This window comes from Larus michahellis, chromosome 11 (genome assembly GCF_964199755.1).
Source record: "Larus michahellis chromosome 11, bLarMic1.1, whole genome shotgun sequence".
In the NCBI taxonomy this organism is placed as follows: Eukaryota; Metazoa; Chordata; class Aves; order Charadriiformes; family Laridae; genus Larus; species Larus michahellis.
Genome location: NC_133906.1, coordinates 1909310 through 1933712, shown reverse-complemented (window position 1 = coordinate 1933712; position 24403 = coordinate 1909310). Strand labels below are relative to the sequence as shown.

At 52.9% G+C, this 24403-nt stretch overlaps 3 protein-coding genes across 3 annotated transcripts in view; all 3 read right to left on the bottom strand.

The window, feature by feature from the left end:
* The window catches only part of LOC141749887 (protocadherin gamma-C5-like), a 280377-nt gene that overhangs the window by 198855 nt on the left and 57119 nt on the right, over positions 1-24403 (bottom strand). The gene's annotated exons all lie outside the window — the stretch shown is intronic.
* On the bottom strand, positions 296-23932 carry LOC141750011 (protocadherin gamma-B5-like). Its single transcript, XM_074604401.1, has 5 exons — positions 23384-23932; positions 3059-5170; positions 2656-2761; positions 864-980; positions 296-366 (listed from the first exon to the last, which is right to left on the bottom strand). Exons 1-5 carry the CDS (start codon positions 23930-23932, stop codon positions 296-298), a joined length of 2955 nt encoding a protein of 984 aa, XP_074460502.1.
* Positions 12835-17021, bottom strand: LOC141750012 (protocadherin gamma-A3-like). Its single transcript, XM_074604402.1, has 4 exons — positions 14415-17021; positions 14081-14131; positions 13022-13026; positions 12835-12931 (listed from the first exon to the last, which is right to left on the bottom strand). The coding sequence occupies exons 1-4, from the start codon at positions 16845-16847 to the stop codon at positions 12835-12837; spliced, it is 2586 nt and encodes an 861-aa protein (XP_074460503.1). The 5' UTR covers positions 16848-17021.

Here is a 24403-nt window from a genome sequence, read left to right as displayed (position 1 = left end):
ATTCATCCGTCCCATTCATGCTGCCATTTCTACAGCAGCCTTCTTCAAAAATGCTAGAGGGCACATATCTAAAAAATGTAGGAAAAACCTCTAACTTCTTCATTCATGGAGCCGCACCCACCTTTTCTTCGTACCACAGAATTAACCACCCTGTTTGTATTATCCAGCTATCAACCAGGTCCCAGTAAAGCCGCTTTGGAAAAGCGTTCAGGAAGGAAAAATCACCTACCGTCCACCACACATTCCCGACTCCGTCATGAAGAACCCTTAATTTACCGCGTTCAGCGTTAATAAATCATTCCACAGGTCTCCGAATTCCTCCCCTTGATTCCTGCTGGGAGTGGAAGGGGGATACCCCATTCCTTCCTTCACGGAGACGAGAATAAGCAAACCCCAGACACATAGAATTAACCCTTCCCATTACTGCTACCATTTCTGCCATTTCTACAGCAGCAATCCCCCAGAAGTTGGGCAACACTCTCTCCTTTCGCTAGGGATGAAGAACCTGTCACATTTCCATTAATGGAGCCACATCCACGTTTCCTTTCTGAGTCCAATACCGAAAAACCATTAACCAACGGGTTTGTGTCTGGCCATCAAACAGGTCCAAGTACACGGTTTCGGAGAAAATTCCGTCAAAAAGGAAACATCTCCAACTGCAAATGCCAACCCCGAGTCTGTCACGCTGAATCGGCGGATCTCATTCTACGCAGTAAGGATTCGCCTTCACCCTTAATAACTCAGACGACTTTAGGCAGCACAAGAGTTGGAGACAAAACCTCTCAGCTGAACCTGAACCTGTGACCATCGAGAAACCAAGGAGTGCCGCTGGTAACGGCCTGCTCTGAATGGACGGGAGTTACCACAATCTTTCTTCTTTCCCCAGACAAACGGACTAGCCCTCCCCATCCACACCGACCCCCGAAATCCCAGGGGAATAGGCGCGGGAAAAACGAATTCGTACTGGCGAGAGACGTAAACTAAAATATGACGGTTAAAGATCTGCGCAAAGCACAATCCCCATCAGAAATTGCTTTAGCAGTCTTGCTTGAATGACTAGTACAAGGACAGCAAAGGATAAGAGGCTCTGCTGTAGAAAACGTGCTATTAAAATCCGCTCCGACCCGGACAACGAGAGGTATCAGGGTCACTAGACCATGCTGCCAGAAAGTTTTTTTTCCAGAAATCGCAATGTAAGAGATTGATGCTTATTAATAAAACATTCATCTAATTCTTGAATCTTCATGTTCGTAGGACAGCTCTTCAACCAAAAGCTATAGGATGGCTGTTCTCATGTTATGTATGTTCTCAAGATGGGTAAAGTTCTCCCTTTATAAACCGAATTACACTAAAATATTGGTACTTCTACAGAGAAAGCTAACACTGGAAAAGGAGAGATGAGGGACCTTAACCTGTGGTTTCCCTTTTTAAGAGCACACATCACATTTAATCAAGTAATTCGATAGCTTGAACGACCAGGAAGGGGTTTCGATTTTCTCAGAAATCTCGGTCTAAGAGATCGATGCTCATTAGTAAAGCCATCTAGTAAAGCCAATTCATCTAATTCTTAAGTCTTCACGTGGGTAGAACACCTTTTCAACCAAATACTGCAGGACGGCAGAGGACAAGCACGGCTGTTGACCCTACACTCTGCGCGGACCATTTGTAAATGTGCAAATGGACTCAATTCAAGTGCCTAATTGCTCTCCTTTTGAGTATTTCCTTCTGGTTTTGGATATGTCCTCAGGCTAACTAGAGACCTCCGCTTGCAAAGAGAGAGACACAACTGTTGTAAACAGTGGCCAAGAGATCAAATTGCTCAGTCTAGTATTGCCCTGTCAACGCAATCAACCAGGTCCAGGATCTTCTCTTTGGGAAAATGGGAGCTGAAAAGAAGACAGCCTATGAAATACTAAATGCGATTTTTTTTTTCTTGAGATCCCGTTCTACACTTTCGTTTCTGCCTTCAGCTGGTTATGAAAGACAGATCAGGAACGGGAAAAAAAGAGGGAACTACCACCCAGGTGGAAGAAAAAAAAAGAGAAATCACAGCACAAAGAGCTCCGAAAAATCATCTCCGGAAAACATTCATCCGTCCAACTGATGCTGACACTTTGCAGCAACCTTCCTCAAAAAGATGAGGGGGCACACGGCAAAAGAGGGGGAAAGCGGGAACATTCTGTAACTGTGAGGAGGAACAACTTGTAACTTCTCCATTCATGGAGCCACAGGCACCTTTCCTTTGGGAAACAGCATTAACCAGCGGCTTTGCATCCAGCTATCAACCAGGTCCAAGTACAGCAGTTACAGAAAAAGCGACCAGAAAAGAAAAATGCCTAAACAAACGGTTCACCGCGGTTTCCGTCATGCAGAATCCTTAATTTCCCGCGTTCACTGTTACGTGAACACGTGAAGAACAAGAAGTGCCGCCGCTTGATTCTTGCTGTGAGTGGAAGGGAGAAATCCCGTTCCTTCCCTCACGGACAATCGGATCAACGCTCCCCAGACACACAATGTGAGCCCCTCGCACTACCGCTACCAGTTATGAAGAGGCAGCAATCTGTCTCTTTTCCACACACGGAGACACATGTAGGTTGCCTTTGAGAGTCCAATATTGAAAAACCATTAACCAACGTGTTTGTGTCCATCTCTCACCCGGGTCCAAGTACACACAGTTTTGGGAAAAATATATCAGAAAGGCCACATTTCCAACTGCAAGAGTCAGTCCCGAGTCTGCCATGCAGAAGCAGCGGATCTCATTCTACACAGTACGGATTCGCCTTCACCGTTACTAACTCATACGATTTTAGGCAACACAAGAGTTGGAGACAAAACCTCTCAGCTGAACCTCAACCCATGACTGAAGATAAACTAAGGAGTGCAGCCGCTAACGACCTGCTCTGAATGGAATAGAGTTATGCCAGTCTTTCATTTCTTCACGGACACAAGGACCAGCGCTCACCATTCACACCAGCTCCCATCCACTCCATCCAATCCCAGGGGAACAGGCACGGAGGTGCAGCACAGATCAAGAACAACCGAGAGAGGGCTTACACACCTGCGGGGCGTCGGCGTCGGCGGGCGGCTCTCCCGCGCCGGCGCTGCTGCTCGGGCTCGGCTTCCCGCAGGGCTCCGCGCCGAGCAGCTCCTCCGCGGGCACGCTGGGCAGCGGCGGCGGCAGCCAAGCGCCCTCGGCCACGGCGCGGGCCGGCGCCACGCACAGGTTGTAGGAGTAGGGCAAGGTGCCCTCGCAGAAGTCGGCCGGGAAGGCGGCGCCGGGCACGGAGAAGCGCTGCGCGCCCAGGCAGCGCAGCACGGCGGGCGGCCCGGCCCGGCGCAGCCGCGCCAGCACGGCCAGCGCCACGCTCAGCAGGAAGAGGGCAGAGAGCAGCGCCAGCGCCAGCACCAGGTAGAACTGCAGCTCGGCCGGCGAGTCGGCGCCCGCCGCCCGCTCGCTCAGCTCCGGCAGCGCCTCCTGCAAGCTCTCGGCCAGCACCACGTGCAGCGTGGCCGTGGCCGACAGCGCCGGCTGCCCGTGGTCCTTCACCACGGCCACCACACGCTGCTTCGCCGCGTCCCTCTCCGACACGGCCCGCGCCGTCCGCACCTCGCCGCTGTGCAGCTCCACGCGGAACAGCGCCGGCTCCGACGCCTGCACCAGCTCGTACGACAGCCACGCGTTGCGCCCCGCGTCCGCGTCCACCGCCACCACCTTGCCCACCAGGTAGCCGGCCTCGGCCGAACGCGGCACCACCTCGAACGCCGCCGGCAACGACGACGCTCCCGACCCCGACGCTCCCGCCGCCGGCGGCGGCCAGAGCACGCGCGGCGCGTTGTCGTTGCGGTCCAGCACGAAGACGCGCACCGTGGCCGTGGAGCTCCGCGACGGCGCCCCGCCGTCCTGCGCCCGCACCGCCACCGCGAACTCGCGGCACTGCTCGTAGTCGAAGGAGCGCTGCGCGTACACCGCGCCGCTCCGCGCCTCCACCGACACGTAGGGCGCCGCGCCCGCGCTGCCGCCCGCCAGCCAGTAGCTCACGCGCCCGTTGGCGCCCGCGTCCGCGTCCCGCGCGCGCACGCGCACCACCGGCGCGCCCGCCGCGTTGTTCTCCGCCACGTAGGCGCTGTAGGCCGCCTCCTCGAACACCGGCGCGTTGTCGTTCACGTCCGACACCTCCAGCACCAGCGACGCGCGGCTCGACAGCGACGGGCTGCCCCGGTCCCTGGCCACCACCGTCACTCGGTGCTCGGACGCCTGCTCGCGGTCCAGCGCGCTCGCCGTCACCACCTTGTACGATCCCACCGACGACGACACCATCGACAGCGGCGCCTCGCCCGACAGCTCGCACCACACCTGACCGTTCTCCCCGGAGTCTGCGTCGTTCACGTTCAGGAGGGCCACGACCGTGCCGGCCGGCGCGTCCTCGGGCACCGGGCTCGACACCGACAACACCGTGATTTCGGGAGCGTTGTCGTTCACGTCCAGCACCTCCACTTCCACTTCGCAGTGCGCCACCAGACCGCCCCCGTCCCTCGCCTCCACCACTAGCGTGTACCCTCGCGTGTCCTCGAAGTCCAGCGCCTCCTGCAGCCTGATCGTCCTGCTCTCCGCCTCCACCACGAACTTCTGAAGCACCTTGGCCGGCATTTTCCCGAAGCTGTAGGTGATGCGGGCGTTGGTGCCGGCGTCGGCGTCGGAGACGTTCAGCACCGTCAAGCCCGGCGGCGCGTCCTCGCGCAGGCTTGTGCGGTACCGGTCCTGTGCGAACACGGGTGGGTTGTCGTTGGCGTCCGTGACGTTGATGCAGAGCTGGGCGGTGCCGCTGCGGGGCGGATCGCCGCCGTCCACCGCCGTCAGCACCAGACGCAGGCTCTGCTCGCTCTCCCGGTCCAGCGCACGGCGCAGCACCAGCTCCGCGAACTTGCTGCCGTCCTGGCTCTCCTTCATCTCCACCTCGAAGTACCCGTTGGCCTCCAGCTTGTAGCCCTGCAACGAGTTGCTGCCCACATCTGCGTCCTCGGCGACGCCCAAGGCAAATCGAGCGCCGGGAGGAGTCAACTCGCTGATCTCTAGCTGGAAATTGTCTCGCAGGAAGAGCGGCGCGTTGTCGTTGACGTCCTGGATGGCCACCTCGACGTGGAAAACGTTGAGCGGGTTCTGCACCAGCGCCTCGAAGCTGACGGAGCAAGAAGCCGACTCGCCGCACATCTCCTCCCGGTCCAGCCTCTCGCTCACGTACAGGTTCCCGCTCTCCCCGCTCACCGTGAAGTATTTCAGCTGCCTGTTAGCGGCAGACGCCACCCGCAGCTTGCGTGCCGGCAGCTCCGCCGGGCTCAGCCCCAGGTCCCGCGCCAGCGGCCCCACCAGCGAGCCTCTGCCCAGCTCCTCGGGGATGGCATACCTGATCCGCTCCGCCGCCGCCCGGCAGCACACCAGCAGCAGCAAAGCTGGCAGCAGCACCGCTCGCACGACCTGTCGCTGCCGCCTCTGCCTCACCGCCATTCTCGCCAGAGCTTGCCGCGCTCCTCCCTCCTGCCGCTGCCGTGGCTCCGGCTCCGGCTGCGACTGCGGCTCCGGCTCCAGCGCCGCTCCGTGTCGGCCAACAGCGGCACCCGGAGGCGCCGCCACGACGCTGCAGTCGTCCCATGCCTGCGCTCGCGGACGCCCGGACTTTTGGCCGCTGTTCAGTGGCTGCCCCAGCTTTGGCCTCTCTCTTTTATTGGGATTATGAAGCGTAGGGGCACTTGATTGCTTCAACTCCAAAGGCTTTTAAAACTGAGATACTCTGTCAAGCACTTTTAGGTCATCTCCTTGTGTCACTCTGAATTTTCAGAAGGAAAAATTTGTGGCAGAGTGAAAAAGAAAGAAACCATGCAGTCCATAATGAAATCAATGTGGAACTATAAAACCAATATAAAATTTTATATCTGCGGAAGACTTTATTATCAATTCTGCTCTCCTTACCTGCAAGAAATACCAAGAAGGAAATATCTGTGTTTGAATCATTAATAAGTAATCAGAGAATGAAGCAAAAGTATTTTCAGTCCTGTCATGCCAGACCTACAAAGGGTTTCCATCTTTCTTGCATTTCTTCCTTTTCTTCATGGAAGTCTCTAACTTTTGTCCCATTGTCAATTTTTATTATAGGATGAAGAACGATTTCACTGATAAATATATCAACCCAAATGTCATGTGCATAGCTCTATGCTACGACAGCAGAATATTCCGTACTATTTTGTTTCTGACTCACAAAAATTCTTTCTTTTTTTCATATCCATACTTGAGGGGCAAAGCCAGGAGAAGTATTTCATGTAACCAGGGAGAGGTTTGGGTTGGAAGGGACATTTAAGATCATCTAGCCCATCCCTCTGACAAGGGCAGGAACAACCTCCACTAGACCACATTTCTCAAATCCCATTCCAACATGACCATGAACACTTCTAATGATGGAACATCCACAACTGCTCTAGGCAACCATTTCCAGTGTCTCATCACCCTCATCATAAAAAATTTCTTCTTTAAACCAAATGAAAATATGCCCTCTTTCAGTTGAAAACTGTTGCACCTTGTTCTGTCATGACAGGCCCTTGTAAAAAGTCTCTCTCTCTCTTATAAGCATCCTTTATATATTGAAAAGGTGCTATAAGCTAACCCTGGAGCCTTCTCTTCTCTTTGTCCTTGTCTTTGAATTGTGGGCCCCAGAGTTCCACGCAGTACTCCAGGTGGTGTCTCATGAAAGTGGAGGAGGGGTGGCCTACATGATCTTAAAGGTCCCTTCCAACCCAAAACTCCCTTGTCTTGCTGACCCCGCTGCTTGTTATGTAGCCAAGGATACAATCGGCTTTCTGAGCAGCAAGTGTACATTGACAGCTCATGTACCATTTGTCACCCACTGATACCCCTAGGTCCTTTCTCCACAAGGCTGCTCTCAATTCCGCTCTCTGCATTGAAACTGGGGATTACCCAGACACAGGTGCAGGACCTTCCACTTGGCCTTCTTGAACTTCATGAAGTTCACATGTGGGCCCACTGCTCCAGCCTGTCCAGATCCCTCTGGATGGCATCCTATCCTCTAGCGAATCAACAGCACCACTCAGCTTGGTGTTGTCTGCAAACTTGCTGAGGTTGCACTCAATCCCACTGTCTATGGAGGTACTAAATAGTAATTGTTCCAAATACAGACCCTTGAGGAACACCATATGTTACTGTTGAACATTGAGCCATTGACTATAATGGATGAAGACATCCAGTCAGTTCCCTATCCACCTAACAGCCCATCTCTCAAACCCATATCTCTCCATTTGAGTGGCCAGCCTGTGGTGGAGCACACCCTGCACATGTTCTCACGCTGACTTCCAGTCTGTTCGTGGAAACTTTGTCTGGGTTGGGTTCCCGCTTTGCACTTTGCATCACTCTACTGCAGTAGAGATTGATGACCTTGCTTGCTTTTGCTACACGACAAGTGTGCCTCTGGGACCATGCATATGCCTATGAAAGCCTTCCTCCTTACAGCTGTAAACATCAAAGGTGTGTACAGGAACTGCCCCTGCACTCAGGGAAGTGGAAAAGATCTGACCGTCCACATATGATCAGAGACTCTCAGGTAGAGCTCATGACAAGATGCAAGGCAAGACTTAGAAACATAGAGAAATGTACGGATACAGTGCAGTAACATTTCTTAGGCCAAACTTATTGAGCAGAAGCAACTTTTGCATGGTACTCCATTACGCACACAGTTGCATTAACTGTGACTAGGAAGAAATGACCACCTGTTCTTCTATAGTCCTCTGCCTTGAGCTCCCCTGTCTTCTGTCCAACCGTACACAACTGGCCAGTTAGCTTCTCACCTTCTCATAACTGGCAAAAAACATATTGTGAGAGTATAATGCAGTATGATCACACCAGGAAGGGAGGCGCATTTGTCTACTCCCCACCATTCTGAGAAGAAAAAGAAGGAGTCTAAAGCACAGAAATGATAAACAGCCAAAAAAAAGTGTGGTCATCCAAGAGAGAATGAGTCATCAGACTAGTGCCTTAGGGGGAATAGAATCATAGAATCATAGAGTTGTTAGGGTTGGAAGGGACCTTAAAGATCATCTAGTTCTACCCCCCTGCCATGGGCAGGGACACCTCCCACTAGATCAGGTTGCTCAGAGCCGATTCCAGCCTGGCCTTAAAAACTTCCAGGGATGGGGCTTCCACCACCTCTCTGGGCAACCTGTTCCAGTGTCTCACCACCCTCATAGTGAAGAACTTCTTCCTAACGTCCGGTCTGAATCGACCCATCTCCAGTTTTAGTCCATTCCCTCTAGTCCTACCATTACCTGACATCCTAAAAAGTCCCTCACCAGCTTTCTTGTAGGCCCCCTTAAGATACTGGTAAGCCACTAGAAGGTCTCCTTGGAGCCTTCTTTTCTCCAGGCTGAACAACCCCAACTCTCTCAGTCTGTCCTCATAGGAGAGGTGCTCCAGCCTTCTGATCATCCTCGTGGCCCTTCTCTGGACACGTTCCAGCACGTTCATATCTCTCTTGTAGTAGGGGCTCCAGAATTGGATGCAGTACTCCAGGTGGGGTCTCACAAGAGTGGAGTAGACGGGGAGAATCACCTCCCTCAACCTGCTAGCCACGCTTCTCCTGATGCAGCCCATCAGGATGCCTTCCCCTCTTATAATATGCAGTGTTCCACAGACTTGCAACTTCTACTAAGGTTATGTTTACACCTATATTTTTCCTGGAAATAACAGAACACAAAGATACCCTCACTTCTGCCTTTCACACCCATTGTAGCATGAGCAAGAGGTATTAAGAAACAACAGATTACTAAATGAGCTATGCTGGTAATTAAAAGTAAACCTACATACATAGGAAACCAAGGAAAAAACCAACACCATAAATCAGACAAGCAAGGCAAGGAATGGTGGAAGACAAAGTGTTGTCAGAGAAACTCACTGGGAAGTCTTTTTTGTCTTCACTGTGGGTGTTGAAATTCATCCCTGAGCACACCTGGAAGTCATTCATATCTCAAGCTGCAAGTGCGACTCTAAAGTCTTACTCTGGACTCCAGAGTGGGGGGTTTCATTTTAAGAAATAGTAATCAGTTCTCAGCGATTTTTTTCTAATGTGTGACCCGCTCATCTCCCACAAATATGAAGCCATAAGTGTAAACATCTTATCATGGGCCTCTTTCTCAAGCACTGTCTTCTGAGAAATGACAACAGATTCTCTTTTAGATTTTGCTTCATTTTCCTCACACATAAAATTTTGTTTTACATGGATGAGGTAAGTATTTGCTGCAAAACAACACACAGAGTTTCAAATGCAAAAACAGAACCCAGAAATGGGGAAATTGAACCACGACCTTCCAGGAAACAAAGGCCTGAAAGAAAGTGCAATTCCAACTGCAAAGAAACTCTACATCACAATGTTACAGGAAGATACAGATGGATAATGCAAATTTCACAGAGGAATTATAAGACATTCTACACACGCATCATCATTCTACATGCACAATCATTGTGCAAATACTTGTGGAGCAGCAAATATCGCTGGAGGACTATCATTGCCTTTCAGGAGAGCGAGACCAGGCACATACCATGAATGGCACAGGCCTTGGCACCAGGCATGAAATCAAACCACTTCTCAGCCAAAACCATCTTGACCCATCTATTTTACTGGTTTAAAGGCAGCCTCTCACCTTCTTTGTAAAACATTTACAGTCATTAGTTGCACCATGGACGATAACCAGTATTTTGGCCATCCAAATGTCAGCCACTGGCAAAAAAGCTTTTGAGTGACATCTTAGGGAACTAGAACTATATAAAAGTCTTTCTCTTAGCAACTGAACACCTTCAAGGTACAGAAAGAAACTGCTTCCCCACCCCAACCATTGTAAGAGAGCTGTTAATGTTTTAAGGCTTACTGGCAACAATGAGGCCCAGCTTTAGACGTGAACAACAAACGAGGCAAGAATGGGAAACACGCAGAAGCAAAGGAATCACAGCTTTACATTTCAGATTATGTCAGGTACAGAGATTATGTGTCAGGTATATCAGATTAGAAGGTACACAAAAAGGTATCTAGTTGTTAAGTCCATAGGAGGCTCACATAGGAGCTTACACCAAAGACCAGAGCCACAGCTCCTCAGGGTAATTTCTTTGGACAATAAAGTCGGCAAAATGCATGGAACCTCAACTGTGGGTCTCATAGAACATCTAGGACAAACATGACTTTTAGTCCTATCTCTCAGATATTTCGAATTATACCACAACAAACTTTTTGATCTGGCCTGTCTCTGGACAGACAGAATTTTTCACCCTGACCAAATATCATGCAACACAAAAATTTTTGCAGATAGACACCACCAACGGAAAAGTTGCACACACCACTTCTTCTTGTCTGAGATCAATTGTAGTAGATACACAAGAAAGGTATCCGGTTGGTAAAAAGTCCACAGGAGGCTTCAATAGGGGTCTCACAAAGGACCATGGACACTGTTCCAAAACGTAATTTCTTTGGACAATGAAAAAAAGATGAAAACATACGGAATGACCACTGTGGGCCTCATAGAAGAACCAGGAGAAATTGAACTTTTACATCTATTTTTTAGACATTTCCAACTGTGACACAGCAAACTCTTACACCTGCCTTGTCTTCATACAGAGAGAATTCTTCACCCTGCCCAAACATTAGTCAACAAAGAAGCTAACTTTGCAGACATCAAATGTCTGTCAGAAATGTTGTGCATACAACTCCTTATGGAGAACAAGGATCACAACAGGAACGCATGCAAAGACATATCTCTGCTCATCACACTCATTCAAAGAAACAGAAAATGTACTCAAGTGCAGTGCATAAGCGATATGCAGCTCTGATAAAGACCCAGTCATCAAAGTATCACCTCAAAGACACCATCATCCTACTCCAGCACATGGGCAACTTGAAAGATAGACAATGCTCAAACTTTAACCTAAAGTACACATAGGTGCTCAATACTGCCATTCACTGGAAAAATCATGCAACAGGAAAGCAAACTGGTGAACTCGCAACTTGGCCAGCTGAAATCTGAGCAGTATGATATCCAAAAACAAGGCACCTTCAGTCTCATTTTATGTAGGTCAGCAATGAACCCTCAAAATTAACAAAACACATACCTTGTATATTTTTCACGCACACTGTTCCACAGAGATATGAGTTCTACTAAGGTCATGTTTACATCTACTCTCCCCACCAGAAACATAACACAAACGTACCTTCACAAGCCCTGCCCTCCATACCAGCTGTAGCATCAGCAAGAGGCACTAACACACAATGGAAGATAACCTACTGCTTATAACTAAAACTACGTGTTAAAGGAGAAGCTGCTGCCCCAGCATTCACACATCATTCAAGGAGTCACACATACACCACTCAAAACTTTAACTGCTAGAACCAGAATCCCTTCACAGTGGGCAACTCCATTGAGCCAACGGGTGTCCCTTTCAACTCTACACATGCACACACACCCCTACTCTCGGGCATGCTTCCTCCATCTTCAGGCTTGACCCTAGGTTTACCGCAGCACAGTATCATCAGATGAAGGATTTTATAAAAATAAATAATATAAATAAATAAATAAATAAATAAGGCAGACATGGAGGAAAGTCTAATTACAACTGTGAAGAACCTCTACATCGTAATGTTCAAGTGAGATGCAGGTTGATAAAGGAAGTTTCACATAGGAATTATAAGCTGTTCTACCCATGCATCATCATTCTAGGTACACACATACTCAAATACTTTATTATCAGAGGATTACAAGGGCCTTTATGGACAGCAAGGCTAGGAATGTAACATGAATGGCACAGGCCTTGGCATCAGGCATGAAATCAAACAGATATCCACTTTTAAAGGCTATCAGCCAAACTGAGGCCCAGTTCCAGAACATGCAAAGAAACAAGGAAGCAATGGGAATCCTACAGAAATGAAGGAATCATAGTTTAAGATTCCAGATTATGTCAACTGTAGTGGCTACACAAGAAGGTTATCTAGTTGGTAAAATGTGCACAGGAGGACCACACAGGAGTTCACACCATAGTCACAGTTCTCAAGGTCATTTCTTTGAACAATAAGAAAAAGAAAATGCACTGTACCACAACTATGGGATTCATATAACAACTAGGAGAAAGTGAACATTTACACCTACCTGATAGACATACCACAGTGAACTTTTCCACCTGCCAAATCTCTGTGCAGACAGAATGCTTCAACATGCTCAAACATCCCACAACAGGGAAGCTAACATTACAGACAGACACCATTAAAAGAAATCCTCCTTCTTAGGAAGAAGGATCACAACACAGATGCATGCATAGAGACTTCTCTGCTTGTAACACTCCTTTGAAGAAGCATAAAGTGTTCTAAAAGGAATAAACAATATGCCCAGTTGAAGACTCAGTTGTCAGTATCTGCTCAAAGACATCATCATTCTTCCTTACCACATGGGAAATTTCAAAGATATGTGACTTTGCAAGCAATTCGTGCCATGTTTACATAGACAACTACCACTCACAGGAAAAGCTGTACTGGACATAATAGAAATTCCTGACAAAAATACCTTCCTACCCCCTACATTCACACCAATTTAATACCAACAAAACATCAAGAGCTTGCTTCATAAGAGCAAGGGCCACTAATAACATCTGAAGGTTGGTCAAGGCTGGGAAAAGATTAATACAACCACAACGGAACTCTATATCACACTTTCAGATGGACATAGAGCTGGAAAAAGGATGTTTCACACAGAAATTACTAGAAATAGTACCCCTGAAGCATGTTGCACTTCCATGGTTATTGCTTACAGAGAAATGATCAGAGGATTGTCGTCCCCTTTCAAGGGTGCAGGAAAGGGGCACCTGATATAAGAGGGAGTGGCCTTGGCATTAGGCATGATACTAAAACACCAACCGGCCAGAGGGAGCATACAATCCCCTCATTTTCTGCTTCATGGCCAGTCTCTTGCTGAACCTGCACTGACTTCTCACCATGTCTATGTGGCAAGCAAGAGCGTTTACTCCGGTGACAGGAAGGGCAAGAATTTAATTACAATCACAGGGAAAAATATGCAATAAGAAAGCAAACTGATGAACTTACAAAATCAAATTTTAGAACACCTGCAGACTCTTTTTCAGAAGGCCAGCAATAAAAACTGGGAATTGAAAAAACAACATGCCATGTCTCCACCACTGCCTCCTGACACATACCACCCCCAACACTCTCCTCAAACCCTTCACAGATTGCATCAGATTGCATGGTTGTCGTGGATCTTCATAACTAGCAGATGGACTCCTTTCCAAGGAAAAGGTGCACAGAGAACTTCTCCTTACGATGGACAATATTTGAATTCTCACCATCTCTATATGACAAGCAAAAGAATTTCTAACAGTAATATTCTAAGGAAACACATCTATGAAAGTCTTTCCCTTTAGAGCTGTAAACATCAAAGGCATGTACAGGACAGTCCAGGTAAATATAACAGATGTGATCTTCCACACATTTTCAGATCCAAAGGCCCACCTCCAGATCACTACAACGAGCAAGACAAGAAGTTAAAACCTGGAGAAAGGAAGGCATCAGAACTTACTCTTCTAGATTATGGCACTTAGGGTAGCTACTTAATTCAGGTGTTTAGTAGGTGGTGATTACACAGTGTGCTCTTCCCAAAGCTCCCTTATGGCATTCGTCATGAGTGCACAAATAGGTTATTACTTCAGAATGGATGATAACCTGCATACACAGAGGAAGAACCTCCCAGGGCTCACAATAGAATTGGAGTAACATGTTTTAGGCCAGCCTTATTTGAGAAGCTAAACCCCACATTGCATGATCTTAGAGCTGGGCACTGAACTAGGAAAGGAGAAAAGTCTCTCTCCAACACAGAAGACAGGTAGGAAAGGGAAGAGAAACAGGAGAGGAAATGGTCACAGAGCCATTAACAGTCTGTTTCAAGACATGCTCATCCTACTCAAGCACAGGTGCTGTCGGGAAGATAGCTGACCCTGCTAATAAAGAAAACTGCCTTTTGCTGATCATGCAATACATACCTTCAGAACTCCTAATAGTGACAGGAAAGTCGGTACAAAAAGGGAAACAACCTGGCATGTGAGAAGGCCACAGTCTAGCGTTCCGCTCCAATGAAACTCAGGACAACAGCAGCCTCACTTCTCCTGCCTCCACACCTACTCTAACACGGAGCAACAACACCACGTTCACCTCCCCAGAGAAAGAGGCACCACCACACAGAGAGTTGATCAAGGAAGCTCTGCCATCCTTGTAACTAAACCTCATCGTACAGACACGACAGAGAACATGGGTGGGAAAAAGCAGAGAAGCAGGAGAGGGAGGCGTGGCGGAGCAAGCGTGGTGGGAGGAACTCACCGGGGGAGCGGCGGGGTCGGCGCGGCGGGCGCCGTCGGCGTCCTCGGCGAGCAGCGGCGCGGGCTCGTCGGGCGGCGGGCGCGCCGGGAGGGTGTCGCAGCAGCTGCCGCCCGAGAAGCGGAGCTGGCTCTTGCGCGAGTCGGCGGTGAGCGACACCTCGTGCGAGTAGGAGTGCAGGAAGGCGCGGACGCCGTCGATGCCCACGAAGTGCGAGGCCGGGACGCCGCGCAAGGCGCCGCTGCCCGCCGCCAGCAGCTGCGAGCGGCGCCAGCGCCGCAGGCGCAGCGCCAGCAGCAGCAGCAGGAAGGCGAGGAAGAGGCAGGACACGGCCGCCACGGCCAGCACCAGCCAGCGCGTCAGGCTGACGGACGGCTCGCCCGCCGCCGCCGCCGCCGCCGCGCTGCCCAGCTCCGACAGCAGCTCGCCCACGCTCTCGGCCAGCACCACCGTCAGCGTGGCCGTGGCCGACAGCGCCGGACGCCCGTGGTCCTTCACCACCACCACCAGGCTCTGCCGCGCCGCGTCGCGGGACAGCGGCACCCGCGCCGTGCGCACCTCGCCGCTGTGCAGCCCCACGCGGAACAGCGCCGGCTCCGTCGCCTTCGCCAGCTCGTACGACAGCCACGCGTTCTGCCCCGCGTCCGCGTCCACCGCCACCACCTTGGCCACCAGCGCCCCGGGCTCCGCCGACCGCGGCGCCAGCTCCACGCCCGCCCAGCCCGCGCCCGACGCCGGCGGCGGGTACAGCACCTGCGGCGCGTTGTCGTTCTCGTCCACGATCACCAGGCGCACCGACACGTTGCTGCTCAGCGACGGCGCGCCGCCGTCCTCCGCCCGCACCCACAGCCCCACCTCGCGCACCTCCTCGTAGTCGAAGGAGCGCAGCGCGTACAGCGCGCCCGTCTCCGCGTGCACCGACACGTACGACGACAGCGGCGCGCCCCGCACGCGCCCCTCCCACAGCCGGTACCGCACGCGCGCGTTCTGACCCCAGTCCGCGTCCGCCGCCCGCACCGTCAGCACCAGCGCGCCCGCCGCGTTGTTCTCGGCCACCCGCGCGCTGTACCGCGCCTCCGCGAACACCGGCGCGTTGTCGTTCACGTCCAGCACCCGCAGCGACAGCACCGCGCTGCTCCACAGCGGCGGCGAACCGCCGTCCGACGCCCGCACCGTCACGTTGTACTCCGACGCCGCCTCACGGTCCAGCACCTCGGCAGTCACCACGCGGTAGTAGTCCTCAAAAGTCTTCTCCAGACGGAACGGGAGGCTCTCGGCGATGCTGCACCGCACCTGGCCGTTGGGGCCCGAGTCGCGGTCCTGCACGTGCAGCAGGGCCACCACCGTCCCCGGCGGGGCGTCCTCAGAGATCTCGCTTAGCTGAGAAGTCACTGTCATTTCGGGTGCGTTGTCGTTCACGTCTGTCACAGTGATCGCCACTTTCGCCGTGTCAAAAAGAGCCCCGCCGTCCCGTGCCTGCACCTCCAGTTCGTACGAGTCGCCTTCCTCGAAGTCCAGGCTACGCAACAGAGTGATCACTCCCGTCTCAGAATCCAGATGGAATAACTCTAGTGCCATATCCTTCGTTTTCTTCAGCGAGTATTTGACGTCGCCATTCATCCCCTCGTCAGCGTCGGTGGCCGTGACGGTGAGCAGGGCGGAGCCCACGGGCACGTCCTCCGCCACACGCACCGTGTACTCCGCCTGGCTGAACGCGGGCGCGTTGTCGTTGGCGTCCAGCACCGCCACGCGGATCCGCGCCGTGCCCGTCCGCGACGGCTCGCCGCCGTCGCTCGCCCTCAGCACCAGCTCGTGAAAGGCCGCCTCCTCCCGGTCCAGCGCTTTCGCCAGCACCAGCTCGGGACGCTGGTCCCCGCCGGGGCCCGCCTGCACGGACAGCGAGAAGTGCTCGTCACCGCTCAGCTCGTACCTCTGCAGGGAATTCCGTCCCACGTCCGGGTCGTGAGCCTCAGCTAGGGGAAACCGCGACCCCGGAACTGTCATCTCTGTCACTCTCAGCTCCATTTCTGCCTCTTGGAAGCTGGGGGCGTTGTCGTTAATGTCCCTGATTTCCACTTCGATTCCATAAACCTTCATTTCCCCCTCCACGATCACCTCACAGCGCAGCACGCATTTCTCCACCAGCCGGCACAGCTGCTCTCTGTCTATCCTCTCCGCCGTCACTAAATGTCCCGTCTTCCCGTGCAGGGCGAAATACTGCGTTCGGCCTCTGCCTAAAATGCGGACGGCACGGTCTTGGAGCGCCGGCAGCTCCAGCGCCAGGTCCTTAGCTACGTCGCCCACGAACGAGCCCTTCGGCATCTCCTCGGAAACGGAGTAGCGCAGCTGGCCCCACGCCGCCTCCCACGCTGCCACCAGGACGCACCACAGCAGGGCTCGATTCCGCCGGACCCATTGCCTCCCCGCCGCAAACATCACCGCCGCCCGCCGTTCCGCCTACTTATCCGCCTGCCGATCGGCTCCGTCCCCGCTTCGCGCTCCTCGACCCTGCCGCGGGCCCCTCCGCTTCGCTGCACCACAGCTCCGTACCACCCGGACGCTCCCAGACCGACCGACCGCCCAGCCAGCCCAGTGAGCAAGCGAGCCTGGCCGCAGCGGGCGGGGCTGCCTGCACAGCTCCAGCCTTCCTCTCGCTCCTCCTCGGTCAACAGCGGCACCCGCAGCCTCCTCCCATCACTGCAGCCACCCAGCGCTGCCCACGGACACATCTCTTCCCGTCCACCGCGGATCTCCTGCGATGCCTTTTCTACAGACCATCTCTTCTCTCATCCTCGAGGTGATCACGGACAGCAGAAATTAATAACAAGCCCTCCGTTTTTGTGTTATTTCTAACGAACGGGAAACACGTTTTGTAACAGTGGTATATTATATCTATTAATCTTTCTGAATGTGACGTGCAAAATACTGCTACCCTTATCCCATTAGTCCGAAATCACGTTGTCTCCACCACGAATTGCACAGCTTTTTGAAGCAGTCTTGATTGAATTACTCCTTGCTCACCCTTTGTGGAAATCAAAAGGGCGTCATACAGCTAGATTAATTCCCCACATCCCGACGAATAGAACAAAGCAACAAGGAAGATCCTCCCTCAAAGGGAAAGCGGGGATTTCCGGCGTTGCCTTTTCTCTAAGCTGTCCTGTTTTTTAACGATGCGTGTTATTTCTACCGCACAGGACAAATTACTTGTTATTGGCGATAGATGGGAAGTAAAATATTGTTTCGTAATATGACCTGTAGATTATTACCAGTTTCATCCCATTCCTCCAAAATCACCGTCCGCTTCAGGAATTTTTGTAGCAGGCATGCTTGAATCACTTGAACGAGGACAGCAAAACATAACAGGCTCTTCTATGCAAAACGTGATATAAACACCGACCACGCCGCGAAGAACCTGAGATATCAGGCTCATTAACACCAGCGGGAGGCACTTTGATTCTTTTCAGAAACCACGGTGTAATAGACTGATGCTTATTAGTAATTCATTCACCTAATTCTTTAATCTTTATTTTGGTAGGACACCTTTTCCACCAACTACTGTACGACGGCACAGGACCTTAAACTCTGTGCGGAGCATTTGTAAACGTGCAGATGGACTTCATTCAAGTGCCTAATTGCTCCCATTTTGCGTATTTCACTGTCGATTTACATATGTTCTCAGGGTGGGTAGAGCCCTCCCCTTGTAAACAGGCAGACACAACTCTTTCAACAAGTTGCTCATAAGTTGTTCAGTCTAGCATTCCCCTCTCAAGGCGATCAACCAGGTCCAAGCACCTCTCTTTGAGAAAAGGGGAGAGGAAAACAAGACAGGCTCTGAAATGCTAAATGTGAGGGGATTTTTTCCTTGACATCCTATTCTGTATCTCAACTTGTGTATGAAAGGCAGATCAGGAAGTGTAAAAAGAGGGAACAACCAAAGAATATGGAAGAACAGAAAAAGAAAGAGAGAGAAATAACTGCACAGGAAACTCGTAAAAGTGATGCCTGGACAAAATTCATCCGTCCCATTCATGCTGCCATTTCTACAGCAGCCTTCTTCAAAAATGCTAGAGGGCACATATCTAAAAAATGTAGGAAAAACCTCTAACTTCTTCATTCATGGAGCCGCACCCACCTTTCCTTCGTACCACAGAATTAACCACCCTGTTTGTATTATCCAGCTATCAACCAGGTCCCAGTAAAGCCGCTTTGGGAAAAGCGTTCAGGAAGGAAAAATCACCTACCGTCCACCACACATTCCCGACTCCGTCATGAAGAACCCTTAATTTACCGCGTTCAGCGTTAATAAATCATTCCACAGGTCTCCGAATTCCTCCCCTTGATTCCTGCTGGGAGTGGAAGGGGGATACCCCATTCCTTCCTTCACGGAGACGAGAATAAGCAAACCCCAGACACATAGAATTAACCCTTCCCATTACTGCTACCATTTCTGCCATTTCTACAGCAGCAATCCCCCAGAAGTTGGGCAACACTCTCTCCTTTCGCTAGGGATGAAGAACCTGTCACATTTCCATTAATGGAGCCACATCCACGTTTCCTTTCTGAGTCCAATACCGAAAAACCATTAACCAACGGGTTTGTGTCTGGCCATCAAACAGGTCCAAGTACACGGTTTCGGAGAAAATTCCGTCAAAAAGGAAACATCTCCAACTGCAAATGCCAACCCCGAGTCTGTCACGCTGAATCGGCGGATCTCATTCTACGCAGTAAGGATTCGCCTTCACCCTTAATAACTCAGACGACTTTAGGCAGCACAAGAGTTGGAGACAAAACCTCTCAGCTGAACCTGAACCTGTGACCATCGAGAAACCAAGGAGTGCCGCTGGTAACGGCCTGCTCTGAATGGACGGGAGTTACCACAATCTTTCTTCTTTCCCCAGACAAACGGACTAGCCCTCCCCATCCACACCGACCCCCGAAATCCCAGGGGAATAGGCGCGGGAAAAACGAATTCGTACTGGCGAGAGACGTAAACTAAAATATGACGGTTAAAGATCTGCGCAAAGCACAATCCCCATCAGAAATTGCTTTAGCAGTCTTGCTTGAATGACTAGTACAAGGACAGCAAAGGATAAGAGGCTCTGCTGTAGAAAACGTGCTATTAAAATCCGCTCCGACCCGGACAACGAGAGGTATCAGGGTCACTAGACCATGCTGCCAGAAAGTTTTTTTTCCAGAAATCGCAATGTAAGAGATTGATGCTTATTAATAAAACATTCATCTAATTCTTGAATCTTCATGTTCGTAGGACAGCTCTTCAACCAAAAGCTATAGGATGGCTGTTCTCATGTTATGTATGTTCTCAAGATGGGTAAAGTTCTCCCTTTATAAACCGAATTACACTAAAATATTGGTACTTCTACAGAGAAAGCTAACACTGGAAAAGGAGAGATGAGGGACCTTAACCTGTGGTTTCCCTTTTTAAGAGCACACATCACATTTAATCAAGTAATTCGATAGCTTGAACGACCAGGAAGGGGTTTCGATTTTCTCAGAAATCTCGGTCTAAGAGATCGATGCTCATTAGTAAAGCCATCTAGTAAAGCCAATTCATCTAATTCTTAAGTCTTCACGTGGGTAGAACACCTTTTCAACCAAATACTGCAGGACGGCAGAGGACAAGCACGGCTGTTGACCCTACACTCTGCGCGGACCATTTGTAAATGTGCAAATGGACTCAATTCAAGTGCCTAATTGCTCTCCTTTTGAGTATTTCCTTCTGGTTTTGGATATGTCCTCAGGCTAACTAGAGACCTCCGCTTGCAAAGAGAGAGACACAACTGCTGTAAACAGTGGCCAAGAGATCAAATTGCTCAGTCTAGTATTGCCCTGTCAACGCAATCAACCAGGTCCAGGATCTTCTCTTTGGGAAAATGGGAGCTGAAAAGAAGACAGCCTATGAAATACTAAATGCGATTTTTTTTTTCTTGAGATCCCGTTCTACACTTTCGTTTCTGCCTTCAGCTGGTTATGAAAGACAGATCAGGAACGGGAAAAAAAGAGGGAACTACCACCCAGGTGGAAGAAAAAAAAAGAGAAATCACAGCACAAAGAGCTCCGAAAAATCATCTCCGGAAAACATTCATCCGTCCAACTGATGCTGACACTTTGCAGCAACCTTCCTCAAAAAGATGAGGGGGCACACGGCAAAAGAGGGGGAAAGCGGGAACATTCTGTAACTGTGAGGAGGAACAACTTGTAACTTCTCCATTCATGGAGCCACAGGCACCTTTCCTTTGGGAAACAGCATTAACCAGCGGCTTTGCATCCAGCTATCAACCAGGTCCAAGTACAGCAGTTACAGAAAAAGCGACCAGAAAAGAAAAATGCCTAAACAAACGGTTCACCGCGGTTTCCGTCATGCAGAATCCTTAATTTCCCGCGTTCACTGTTACGTGAACACGTGAAGAACAAGAAGTGCCGCCGCTTGATTCTTGCTGTGAGTGGAAGGGAGAAATCCCGTTCCTTCCCTCACGGACAATCGGATCAACGCTCCCCAGACACACAATGTGAGCCCCTCGCACTACCGCTACCAGTTATGAAGAGGCAGCAATCTGTCTCTTTTCCACACACGGAGACACATGTAGGTTGCCTTTGAGAGTCCAATATTGAAAAACCATTAACCAACGTGTTTGTGTCCATCTCTCACCCGGGTCCAAGTACACACAGTTTTGGGAAAAATATATCAGAAAGGCCACATTTCCAACTGCAAGAGTCAGTCCCGAGTCTGCCATGCAGAAGCAGCGGATCTCATTCTACACAGTACGGATTCGCCTTCACCGTTACTAACTCATACGATTTTAGGCAACACAAGAGTTGGAGACAAAACCTCTCAGCTGAACCTCAACCCATGACTGAAGATAAACTAAGGAGTGCAGCCGCTAACGACCTGCTCTGAATGGAATAGAGTTATGCCAGTCTTTCATTTCTTCACGGACACAAGGACCAGCGCTCACCATTCACACCAGCTCCCATCCACTCCATCCAATCCCAGGGGAACAGGCACGGAGGTGCAGCACAGATCAAGAACAACCGAGAGAGGGCTTACACACCTGCGGGGCGTCGGCGTCGGCGGGCGGCTCTCCCGCGCCGGCGCTGCTGCTCGGGCTCGGCTTCCCGCAGGGCTCCGCGCCGAGCAGCTCCTCCGCGGGCACGCTGGGCAGCGGCGGCGGCAGCCAAGCGCCCTCGGCCACGGCGCGGGCCGGCGCCACGCACAGGTTGTAGGAGTAGGGCAAGGTGCCCTCGCAGAAGTCGGCCGGGAAGGCGGCGCCGGGCACGGAGAAGCGCTGCGCGCCCAGGCAGCGCAGCACGGCGGGCGGCCCGGCCCGGCGCAGCCGCGCCAGCACGGCCAGCGCCACGCTCAGCAGGAAGAGGGCGGAGAGCAGCGCCAGCGCCAGCACCAGGTAGAACTGCAGCTCGGCCGGCGAGTCGGCGCCCGCCGCCCGCTCGCTCAGCTCCGGCAGCGCCTCCTGCAAGCTCTCGGCCAGCACCACGTGCAGCGTGGCCGTGGCCGACAGCGCCGGCTGCCCGTGGTCCTTCACCACGGCCACCACACGCTGCTTCGCCGCGTCCCTCTCCGACACGGCCCGCGCCGTCCGCACCTCGCCGCTGTGCAGCTCCACGCGGAACAGCGCCGGCTCCGACGCCTGCACCAGCTCGTACGACAGCCACGCGTTGCGCCCCGCGTCCGCGTCCACCGCCACCACCTTGCCCACCAGGTAGCCGGCCTCGGCCGAACGCGGCACCACCTCGAACGCCGCCGGCAACGACGACGCTCCCGACCCCGACGCTCCCGCCGCCGGCGGCGGCCAGAGCACGCGCGGCGCGTTGTCGTTGCGGTCCAGCACGAAGACGCGCACCGTGGCCGTGGAGCTCCGCGACGGCGCCCCGCCGTCCTGCGCCCGCACCGCCACCGCGAACTCGCGGCACTGCTCGTAGTCGAAGGAGCGCTGCGCGTACACCGCGCCGCTCCGCGCCTCCACCGACACGTAGGGCGCCGCGCCCGCGCTGCCGCCCGCCAGCCAGTAGCTCACGCGCCCGTTGGCGCCCGCGTCCGCGTCCCGCGCGCGCACGCGCACCACCGGCGCGCCCGCCGCGTTGTTCTCCGCCACGTAGGCGCTGTAGGCCGCCTCCTCGAACACCGGCGCGTTGTCGTTCACGTCCGACACCTCCAGCACCAGCGACGCGCGGCTCGACAGCGACGGGCTGCCCCGGTCCCTGGCCACCACCGTCACTCGGTGCTCGGACGCCTGCTCGCGGTCCAGCGCGCTCGCCGTCACCACCTTGTACGACCCCACCGACGACGACACCATCGACAGCGGCGCCTCGCCCGACAGCTCGCACCACACCTGACCGTTCTCCCCGGAGTCCGCGTCGTTTACGTTCAGGAGGGCCACCACCGTGCCGGCCGGCGCGTCCTCGGGCACCGGGCTCGACACCGACAACACCGTGATTTCGGGAGCGTTGTCGTTCACGTCCAGCACCTCCACTTCCACTTCGCAGTGCGCCACCAGACCGCCCCCGTCCCTCGCTTCCACCACTAGCGTGTAGCCTCGCGTGTCCTCGAAGTCCAGCGCCTCCTGCAGCCTGATCGTCCCGCTCTCCGCCTCCACCACGAACTTCTGAAGCACCTTGGCCGGAGCTTCTTGGAAGCCGTAGGTGATGCGAGCGTTGGTGCCGGCGTCGGCGTCGGAGGCGGAGACGTTCAGCACCGTCGAGCCCGGCGGCGCGTCCTCGCGCAGGCTCGCACGGTACCGTTCCTGCGCGAACACGGGTGGGTTGTCGTTGGCGTCCGTGACGTTGATGCAGAGCTGGGCGGTGCCGCTGCGGGGCGGATCGCCGCCGTCCACCGCCGTCAGCACCAGACGCAGGCCCTGCTCGCTCTCCCGGTCCAGCGAACGGCGCAGCACCAGCTCCGCGAACTTTCTGCCATCCTGCCTCTCTTTCACCTCCACCGCGAAGTACCCGTTGGCCTCCAGCTCGTAGCCCTGCAACGAGTTGCTGCCCACATCTGCGTCCTCGGCGACGCCTAAGGCAAATCGAGCGCCGGGAGGAGTCAACTCGCTGATCTCTAGCTGGAAATTGTCTCGCAGGAAGTGCGGCGCGTTGTCGTTGACGTCCTGGATGGCCACCTCGACGTGGAAAACGTTGAGCGGGTTCTGCACCAGCGCCTCGAAGCTGACGGAGCAAGAAGCCGACTCGCCGCACATCTCCTCCCGGTCCAGCCTCTCGCTCACGTACAGGTTCCCGTTCTCCCCGCTCACCGTGAAGTATTTCAGCTGCCTGTTAGCGGCAGACGCCACCCGCAGCTTGCGTGCCGGCAGCTCCGCCGGGCTCAGTCCCAGGTCCCGCGCCAGCGGCCCCACCAGCGAGCCTCTGCCCAGCTCCTCGGGGATGGCGTACCGGATCCTCTCCGCAGCCGCCCGGCAGCACAACACCAGCAGCAAAGCGAGCAGCAGCACCGCTCGCCCGAACGGTTGCCGCCGGTTCTGCCTCACCGCCATTCTCGCCAGAGCTTGCCGCGCTCCTCCCTCCTGCCGCTGCCGCGGCTGCGGCTCCAGCGCGGCTCCGTGTCGGCCAACAGCGGCACCCGGAGGCGCCGCCACGACACCGCAGCCGGCCCATGCCCCCGCTCCCGGGGACTTAGTAGTTTGGCCGCTGTTCAGTGGCTGCCCCCAGCTTTGGGGTCTCTCTTTTCGTTAGAATCAGGAAGCACAGGAAGATTTTCTTGCATTAACTCCAAAGACTTTTAAAACTGAGATGTGCTGTCAAGTACTTTTAGGTCATTTCCTTCAGACGCAATAAATACTCTGAAATAACTATTCGTGTCAGAGCAATAAATAAAGGAACTCAGGTGCTCTTCATGAGTCTAGCCGCAACCATAATAGCAGGAAGCTATTTTATAGCTAGCAAAGTCTTTAAGAGCTTTCTAGCATTCTGTCAGTTACTTTGAACTGTTCTTTCCTTACCTGGGA

What these genes read in the sequence shown, in the direction of transcription:
- LOC141750011 (XM_074604401.1), bottom strand. Translation starts at nt 23,932, where the DNA reads ATGGCGGTGAGGCAGAACCGGCGGCAACCGTTCGGGCGAGCGGTGCTG. An exon ending in CTGTGTGTACTTGGACCCGG is followed by an intron (nt 981 to 2,655) that starts GTGAGAGATGGA and finishes GTCATATTTTAG; the next exon opens with TTTACGTCTCTCGCCAGTAC. An exon ending in GGGAAAGAAGAAAGATTGTG is followed by an intron (nt 367 to 863) that starts GTAACTCCCGTC and finishes GTCTCCGTGAAG; the next exon opens with GAAGGAATGGGGTATCCCCC.
- LOC141750012 (XM_074604402.1), bottom strand. Translation starts at nt 16,847, where the DNA reads ATGTTTGCGGCGGGGAGGCAATGGGTCCGGCGGAATCGAGCCCTGCTG. An exon ending in CCGACCCCGCCGCTCCCCCG is followed by an intron (nt 14,132 to 14,414) that starts GTGAGTTCCTCC and finishes CTCACATGCCAG; the next exon opens with GTTGTTTCCCTTTTTGTACC.